We start from the raw sequence: 9,587 nt of genomic DNA, 5'->3' as shown, positions 1-9,587 counted from the left end.
AACTTCATTCCTTTATGATCTGAGAAAGTGTTTTGTATGATTTCAATCTTTTTAAATTTATTGAGACTTGCTTTGTGACCCAGCATGTGGTCTATTCTTGAGAATGATCCATGAGCACTTGAGAAAAAGATGTATCCTGCTGTTGTGGGGTGTAATGTTCTATAAATATCTGTTAAGTCTAGCTCCTCTATTGTATTATTCAAATTCTTTCTTTATTGATCCTCTGTTTAGATGTTCTGTCCATTGATTATAGTATGGAATTGAAGTCTCCAACTATTATGGTAGATGTGTCTATTTCTGTTTTCAGTGTTTGCCTCATGTATAGATGGGTCCTGTTTTTTAATCCATTTTGCCAGTTTATGTCTTTTGATTGGGGAGTTTAATCCATCAACATTTAGTGTTGCTACTGTATGGGTAGTACTTTCTTCTACCATTTTGCCTTTTGGATTTTATATGCCATGTCTAATTTTTCTTCTTTTTACCTTTACTGATAGTCTTCCTTTCTACACTCTTCTCCACACCTCTCTCTTCTGTCTTTTTGTATCTGTCTCTAGTGCTCCCTTTATTATTTCTTGCAGAGCTGGTCTCTTGGTCACAAATTCTCTCAGTGATTCTTTTGTCTGAAAATGTTTTAATTTCTCCCTCATTTTTGAAGGACAGTTTTGCTAGATATAGAATTCTTGGTTGGCAGTTTTTCTCTTTTAGTAATTTAAATATATCATCCCACTGTCTCCTCACCTCCATGGTTTCTACTGAGAAATCTATGCATAGTCTTATTGGGCTTCCCTTGTATGTGATGGATTGCTTTTCTCTTGCTGCTTTCAAGATTCTCTCTTTCTCTTTGACCTCTGACATCCTGATTAGTAAGTGTCTTGGAGTACATCTATTTGGACGTACTATTCTCTTTGGGGTATGCTGCACTTTTTGGATCTGTAATTTTAAGTCTCACAAGAGTTGGAAATTTTCAGTGATAATTTCCTCCATTAGTTTTTCTCCTCCTTTTCCCTTCTCTTCTCCTTCTGGCACACCCACAACACGTATATTCATGAGCTTCATATCGTCATTCAATTCCCCAAGTCCCTGCTCATATTTTTCATTTTTTTCCCTATATTTTCGTTTGCTTGTTGGATTTCAGATGTTCCATTCTCCATTCACTAATCCTATCTTCTACCTCTCGAAATCTAACATTGTAGGTTTCCATTGTTTTTTTTTTTATCTCTTTTCCTGTGCCTTTCATTCCTATAAGTTCTGTGATTTGTTTTTTCAGACTTTTGATTTCTTCTTTTTGTTCATTCCTTGCCTTCTTTATATCCTCCTTTAATTCATTGATTTGATTTTTGATGAGGTTTTCCATATCTGTTTGTATATTCTGAATTAATTGTTTCAACTCCTGTATGTCATTTGAATTGTTGGTTTGTTCCTTTGACTGGGCCATAGCTTCCATTTTCCTAGTGGATTTGTTATTTTTTGCTGGCATCTAGGCATTTAATTACCTTAATTAATTTATTCTGGAGATTGTTTTCACTTCTTTTGTATAGAGTTTTCTTGCTGTTCTTTGTCAATTTGTTGTCTCTCTGTTCTTTGACATTCAGTTCAGCTTTTTCTGGACCACTAGCTTAGGTTTTGTTTAACAGAGGAGAATTTTTCAGTTTTTGTTTTCTTGTTTCTTGCCCTGCCTATATGGTGCCTTTCTCCCTCCACCCTTAGGAGGGTCTACTTAGGTATTATTCACCCCAGCCGGATTTTCCCAGACCAAACTGGCCTCCTCTCAGGAGGAAAGAGTCACTTGGATCAGTTTTCCCTGAGGGTGAGACCCAGCAGGTTGAAAGACTTTCCTATGAAGTTTCTGGACTCTGTTTTTCTTATCCTGCCCAGTATGCAGCACTTGTCTGCCTGTAGGTCCCACTAGCATAAGATGATGTGGTACCTTTAGCTTTGGCAGACTCTCTCTGCTGGGGGCATGGTGGAGACAGAGGAGAGATTGCAGGCTGGTTTTAATGGCTTCAAATTACCAAGCCCTGGTGTCTGAATTCCTTGAGGGAGGGATTCCACCTGAGTTGGGCTTTTCCCCTCCCCATGGGAAAGGCACCAGCTCCAGACAAACTCTCAAATGAGCTTGTTTCTGTCTATGCCTGGGGCAGTTGCAGCCTGAGAAGTCCTACCACTGTATCCAAGGGCAGCCAAGTCTCCACAGAAACACAGCCACAAAAACCTCTGTTTCATTCTTTCTCTTTTTTTTTTTTCTTTTTCCATCAGCCCTGCCCCCTTAGCGCAGGGGCAAAAATCAGTGACCTCTGCTTTGACCAGGTTCACCTGAGCTGGGGGCCTATTTTTAGTAGTCAGAATATGTGAATTAATTCCACAATTGGTGTTTGGTTGGGCTCAGCCCCTTTTGCTGGTAAAGTCTCTTTCCTTTCCCCTCTGGGAAGCAGCCTGTGGGGGAGGGGCACCAGCAGCCGCGGCTTGGGGAACTCATGGTTCTGGGGGGGTTTGCAGCCAGTCCAGTTGGTCCAGACTGGGGTACGCCATGTGTCTGGTCACTGACGTGGCCGCAGGAGCTGTTCTGTGCTGTTCCTGGTTATTTATTAGGTGTTCTGAATCCCACACCTCGCTAAGCCGCCATCTTGGCTCCTCCCCGTAGCTTATTCTTTTAACAAATTATGACAATCCTTAAGAACCAGAGATGATCTCATCTTCAGTGGTTGCACAACTCAAAAGACTGCCTATTTCCAGACAACTGTCCTGCAACAGTGAATTTGTTGAAAGGATTGACTGGAAACTGGTGTCTTATCTTTTATAGACAATTTAGCTATAAACAGGTCATCATATTTGATAATTCAACAAGTTTCCTCTAAAGCAAAAGCTAAACTTTTCCCCATCTGTCTAGGAAAGCTATGTTATCTAGGGATTCTGAAATCCCTCTTAAACAAATGTTTTCAACCTATTTGTGTTTGATTGCCAGACTATACTTTGTAGAGCTTTTTAGGTTCCCTTTAGGGTAACTTCACTTAGGTGTCTTGAGCCATTACTCTCCTTCAGCAATATCTACTTCTTCCTGAAATTCTCTCGAAGGTTTGTGGGCTTAAAAAATTTTTTTTGTTTGGTGGAGAGTTTGCATAGCTTCCATCTTGTACTAATTCTCTGTACCAGTTAAATCTATAGCCTCACCTCTTTTCATACACTTAACACTATGTCTGTCGAATTTCTATCAGTCTCTAAAGACTCTAATTAAATGAAAATTTTCTTTCCCCATGAAGCCTTTCCCATTTTTTCTTCTCCATTCCATCAATCAGAAATTTCTCATATTATTGAACTCTTAAAATTTTTTGTTTATAATCCTCCTATGGCACTTGTTTTGCCTTCTAATCTCTTGGGTAATATTTGTGTTTGTCCTGGCTTCAGAGCAGGCCTGAGTCTCTTAACCTCTGTTTTTACCTTCCAAGCAATAACAGAGGTACTCCATCAATATTGTGAGTTGAACACGATTTAAGGGAGGTATAATCAGGAGAAAAATTTCCCATTAGTGTCCTAAAAGTATTTAGGAGAAATGACTGTTGTCAAAAAATTAGCTAACAATTGTTAGAGCTATATATCAGAATGGATAGTTTATCATAAACTGTGCTTTCAACTTACTATGAACATTTGTCTTAGGGATGCCCCTTCGTCAAGGGAATTCCCAGAAACTTCTTCTGGCTCTAAGAATTTGATTTCAATGATGCCAAATAAGAGCATGAAATACTTGGAAATAAATCTGAGGACTTACGAATGACCCTTAAAAAGACAAAATGCATAGGAAAAAGTAGTGGGAACAATGAAGCAAATATAAACAAAAAGATATGTACCAAAAATAGGCATGTGTGTATGTGTGCATATCCCAGCAGGCTCCTGATCTCTGGTATGATTCTCTATGGAAGGAAATCTAGTTATACTCCATGATTAGGTTCTATGTGTGGTGGTGGTCAAATAGCTCTGCCAACATGACATACGACCTTGGTCAAGGTACTTAACCACCCTAAGGCTCTTCTCCCCAGTTGTAAAACGAGAATAACATTAGCCATTGGGAGGTTGTGAAGATTGATGTAAAATGCTTAGCACAGCACCTCGGAAATGTTTAGCAAATGCTAGTGATCAAGTTAAATAAGCACACTAAAAGTCTGGAAACATTTTAAATGTCCATCCATAGGTCTAATTAAATAAATTATGTTATATCCTTATAACAAAAATTATATATATACACACATACACACTACATTGCTGTGAAAAAAGATAATAGCTTTTTACCAATAAGGAAAGATCTTATACGTTAAATTTAAAAAGTGCAGCAGTGTTTAAGGTACGAAATGTGTAAAAAAGGAAGAAAATAAGACTCATTTTTGCTATAAACAATACCGAAGAAAGTAGGACAATCGTTATCTGACAATGGGGCTGGGATCCACGGAATCCGGCAGATGGGAAACAGGGCTGGATGGTGCATGGTCCGGAAATCGAACCGGGGTCTCCTGCATGGAAGGCGAGCAGGAATGAGACTTTTTTTTTTTATTAAGCACCTTCTTTTTAAATTCTGAGTTTTTGTATTATCTACTCACTAGTTTTTTTAAAGGCAGTTTATCTTTTTTGTTGTTGTTGCAGTTTCTTTTGAATATACCTATCCATTGTAAATTGTACTTCACACTGAAATCTACAGAAACCAGGACTTTACTGATAGCTTTTTCTTTTAATATTCAAGTGTAGCCTTTTAAAAGGAAATAGATCTGTTTATATAAATATATGATAATGTGCACTAGCCTTTCTCATTCATACATAATGCAGTCCTGTATTTAATTTTGCCAATTGAAGCATCTGCTCCTTTTCTTCTTGAAATGTGGATATGCAAATGCGAAATCCATGTGGTTGCAAAAGTTAGCTCTGGCTGTAATGTAGTTAGAAAGCAGTACTGTCTTCTTCATTTGTTTTGCTGCCTTGGGAGGGTAGGGTAGTTAAAATTTTGAGTATCTCAGTGAATGTTTTCTGCACTCTCAAAAAGAGGTAAGCACATGAGTGAAAACTTCACATTTCCCTTGGATAGATACTTTTTTTTTTTTTTCCTAACTTATTTCTGTTTGGTAAAAATGACCAATAGCCAAGTACCAGGTGCTATGTGGTGTTAATCTGATAGCTCCCCTCCTACTTCTTTGCAGCTCTTGCTCTGGTGGTAAAGGACATCAAGTTTTCTTCGTTTGATGTTTAATACTTAAATCACAGTGGTTAAGATCAGGACAGAAGTCACTTATCAAAAACATTCTCATTTTAAAAATCATTTTTATTGTCATTTTATGGTTAAAAAAACATACATGTCATGACTATAAAGTAATGAGACGAGTTTCCATGTGTGGTTTATATTTCCGAGTCTCATTAGTATATAGTCACATCCTGTCTCAAGCTTGGAAGAAAAATATGCCTTGGCTATATGATTATCAATTTGTTACTTAAAATTTATTGAGTGCCAACAGAGCACTAGGCACATATATAACACAGAATTGTACAGTCTCTATGTTGTAGACTATATTATTTACAATAGATTTCTCAAAGATAACATTAAAGCATGTATTTACAGAACTTTAGACAAAAATAACCATACTGGAAATCAGCACGTTTCTGTCTAGCAAGGAGCACCTTTTCATGAATGAGAGGGTTATGCAGAACTTATTGTGCAACAGCACTTTAATTCCATTACCCAGCAAGTCCATGTTACTTCATTACATATTTCTATAAAGCTATAAAAGGAAAAACCTAAATGGGAAGCCAAAATTGGTTTCATTAGGTTAAGTACATTTAGAAAATTCTCTTCTGAGACCAATGCTTGAAGGGACCACAAACATATTTACATTTCACAGCACAAAAGCTAGAACTACAGCATGCAATTCAATGATGTGGAAGAATGGTGAATATGAAGATCAGTTTTCTAAAATGAGTTTCTTTTCTTTTATATTAATTACTATCTCAGTTTCTTATGTTGAAAAGTAAAGGATACTTTAAAAACAAACATTGATGTTACACCAAAATTATTTTAGAAGTTCAAGAACTTTTTTGGTAAGTACAATGAATGACTAGAAAGACTCTCCAAATGATGTGAACCATGGGAAGCCTTGTAAGTTTGGGGGATTTAAGTTAGGTTATCCACATGATCTCTGGAGCATCTGTTGGGCAGTCTTGGTAGATGGGCCAAGAATAAACCCCACAATCCTAGAAGCAGTTATGAATAACGTTAGATGAAAAGTCTGTCAGGCATTCATTGATACATGGTGGAGTGCAGTGCCAGGGATCCCCTTTTAGGGAGAAATGATATTTTCTTTTGATATTAGTTGAATCAAAATATTAAAAAAAAACTTTTTATATCCAAACCAAGGCCTTTCAATTCTTAAGAATTTGCCCAAAATTCAAACTGGATGCATTGTAGTTCTGGACAAATAGTCAAAACAGCACAATATTAATCAACAAGTGCTTTCAGTGAAATGTACAGTATTTCCATTGAAAAAGGTATACTGAGATTTAACCATACCTATCATATGCTATATCTGAGTCTGCTTTGCATTATAACAAATGGAAAATAAACACAAATCAAATGCCCGTTTAAGCAAATTTCCATGTAAAGGATTGATCTCATAACTGTTCTGTTAAATATATTACAAATCAATATATAATCAAATAGGTAGGTGACCGTTGGACCTTGTCTTCAGTTGAATTTAGGATTTTCTATATTTTATTAAGAATGTCTTAAGCATACTCAGAAATGAAGCACTCAAGAAAATGTTCAGTCTTTTATTTAAAAACTATAAACAGTCACCAAAGTAAATAAAGCCATTCTATAACATAAACTGTTAGGTCTATATTTTATACTGCACATCCTAAGGACACAGCAGAAATGGTGTTTGAGAGGCCTTCCACATTTTTGGATGCTAATAGAACAGGCATAGGCAGTTATAAATGGATACATTTCACGCCAGGAAGGAAAAAAAGACAATTTAAGGAAGTGAGCAGTTTCTGAGCAGGAATGTGGTACAGTATTAAGAATGGAAGAATAATACAATAAAATTCCACACTATATTAAGATAGAAAAAGTAGTGAAGAAAATATCATACCTGCACATAATGCATATATAACACAGGAGAAAACCTGTATAAAATTCCATGTATTTAAACCAATTTACAAATACAAAAAATTCTGTCCAAGCTCTGAGCTTGCACATGACAAACGTTTATAGTGGATACATGTTAGGGAAAACCAAAAAATACCTTCAAATAGTTTTTCTTCTACAAAAATGACACAAGATATATTATTCCATACTCTTTCAGCCAGCAAAATGAGTTCTACAAGGTGTATAATACAAAAAAAAAAAAAAAAGAAAGAAAAAAAAAGAAGGAAAAAAAAAAGAATCACAGTTCCACAAACTGTTTTAACTTTACAGCATCAGTACCTTTGCAGAAGTATTTACACAAATTTAAAGAACATTCATCCACTGCGTTGAATATATCACAATTACTTACAATTGACAGGAAAGTCTAGAAAACTTTAGAACCTACCAATAATGCTTCTAGGACACCACAGAATGTATTTCCAGTGGCTGCAGTGGCATGAAAGGTGTTCGTCTATTCACAAATATTTACAAGATCTATTCAGACTGGTAAATTTTTATGATAATAAATAAGTGAAAATATATTGGCTCAAGTAAGAAAACCAAGCTACTGATTTCTAAACAAAACACACAATCCATAGCTAGATATTGGTGGCCCCTCCGAGATCGGGGGTATAGGTGTGCTGAAACTTTTCAGTTATTCAAACCAGCTTAAACGGTTTTGTAAATATAAAAATGTGCTCCTTTTTGGATATAGATAAAAATATTTAATGCTTCTATTTCATCTGCTCATGTAGGTTTTACAATATTCCATGTATATTCCAATGTGGATGGTACTGAATTCTGATCATACCAGTTTCCATCAGGATTTATCAGATCTGAAAGACATCCTGCAGATAAGCTGGTTAACAATCCCACAGCAGTTCTTTTTTCCTTTTTAACTTTTTTTTAAACAGAGAACAAAGGGATTCACTCAGAGATCAGAATACGAAGCTTCCTCTCAGCATCATGGGAGGAGTTAAAATAATTCATTCAACGGGCTCTGTTCCATTAAGACTTGGTGCTTTCTTTAGTAACAGTATATGAAATGTATTTGACTTTCTTTGAGTCCCCACTGTAGAAGTGGAATTATTTTTCACTGCAGCATTTCTGAGTCTTTTTCTTGTTCTTTACTCTGAACTGTAAAATTAAGTTCATAAAGGCATTTGGCAAGGGTGGAGGAAGCTTCCATGTTACTAATGGCTAGCACTGATAAGTTGTTTTCATGTCTCTTTAGCAATCTGGAAAAAACCAGAAGTTCATCAATCAGTCTCTAGTTTCACAGTGAAAGTTCCTTATCATGCATTTCACAAATATAAGAAACAATGCACAGCTCCATACCTGCTACATCTTAATATATCACTGCAGGAAGAGAGGAGGGACATGGGAAACTATTAGTTCAATATGTTCAATTTACAGATTAGGAAAGAGAGGCTCAGAAAGATTTAACTGACTTTCTAGCTAGTTAAATAGTGGAGAGAGAATTAGCCAACACCATCTAAACTTTGTCTTTTCTCCATGGTATCTTTCCAAATATGAAAGACTATAGAGCATAATTCATTTATGCTTTTAGAAAAGTTACAGATTATGTCAGAAAACAGCTGGAGAGGAACAAAATGGTTGCTTCTAAGAGATGAATTGGATACTGCCCTCTCCCTGCTATGTGGGACATGACTCCCAGGGTGTAAATCTCCCTGGCAATGTGGGATAGGACTCCCAGGATGAGCCAGGACGCAGCATCAAGGGAATGAGAAAGCCTTCTTCACTAAAACGGGGAAGAGAGAAATGAGGCAAAATAAAGTTTCAATGGCTGAGAGACTTCAAACAGAGTCAAGAAGTTATCATGGAGGTTATTCTTATGCATTATATAGATATCTATTTTTAGTTTATGGTGTATTGGAGTGGCTGGAGGGAAGTACCTGAAATTGTTGAGTTGTGTTCCAGTAGCCTTGATTCCTGAAGACAATTGTATAAAGATACAACTTTCACAATGTGACTGCATGATTGTGAAAACCTTGTGTCTGATGCTCCTTTTATCCAGGATATGGATAGATGAGTAAAAAAATATGGATAAAAATAAATAAAAAAGGGAATAAGGGATAACATAAATTGGGTAGATGGAAATACTAGTGGACAATGAGTGGTAGGGGTAAGGGGTATCGTATGTATGAGTTATTTCCTTTTCTGGAGAGTTATAAATACTCCAAAAAAATGACCATGATGATTAATACACAACTATATGATGATATTGTTAGCTGATTGTATACCATGTGTGAAATGTATGTGTGTGAAGATTTGCAATAAAAATAATAAAACAAAACAACAACGGTATACATGTAAAAAAAAAAAAGAGTTGGAAATATAAATTCTATTCTAGGTATGGTTAAGTTTCTTTTTTTCCCAATAACTGAAGTCAGGATATATCTAGCTTAACCAT

General features: G+C 36.1%; 1 protein-coding gene across 1 annotated transcript in view; it reads right to left on the bottom strand.

The window, feature by feature from the left end:
- Nucleotides 1-6,784: 6,784 nt before the first annotated feature.
- Nucleotides 6,785-9,587, bottom strand: part of ARID2 (AT-rich interaction domain 2) — a 255,295-nt gene continuing 252,492 nt past the window's right edge. The window contains exon 21 of the mRNA XM_077170650.1: nt 6,785-8,391. Within this exon, the coding sequence (XP_077026765.1) occupies nt 8,247-8,391 (145 nt within the window). The 3' untranslated portion in view covers nt 6,785-8,246. The remainder of the gene's footprint in view (nt 8,392-9,587) is intronic.

Source organism: Tamandua tetradactyla, chromosome 7, assembly GCF_023851605.1.
Source record: "Tamandua tetradactyla isolate mTamTet1 chromosome 7, mTamTet1.pri, whole genome shotgun sequence".
Classification (NCBI taxonomy): Eukaryota; Metazoa; Chordata; class Mammalia; order Pilosa; family Myrmecophagidae; genus Tamandua; species Tamandua tetradactyla.
Note: the sequence above shows the minus strand (reverse complement) of the source record. Positions and strands in the feature narration are given on the sequence as shown.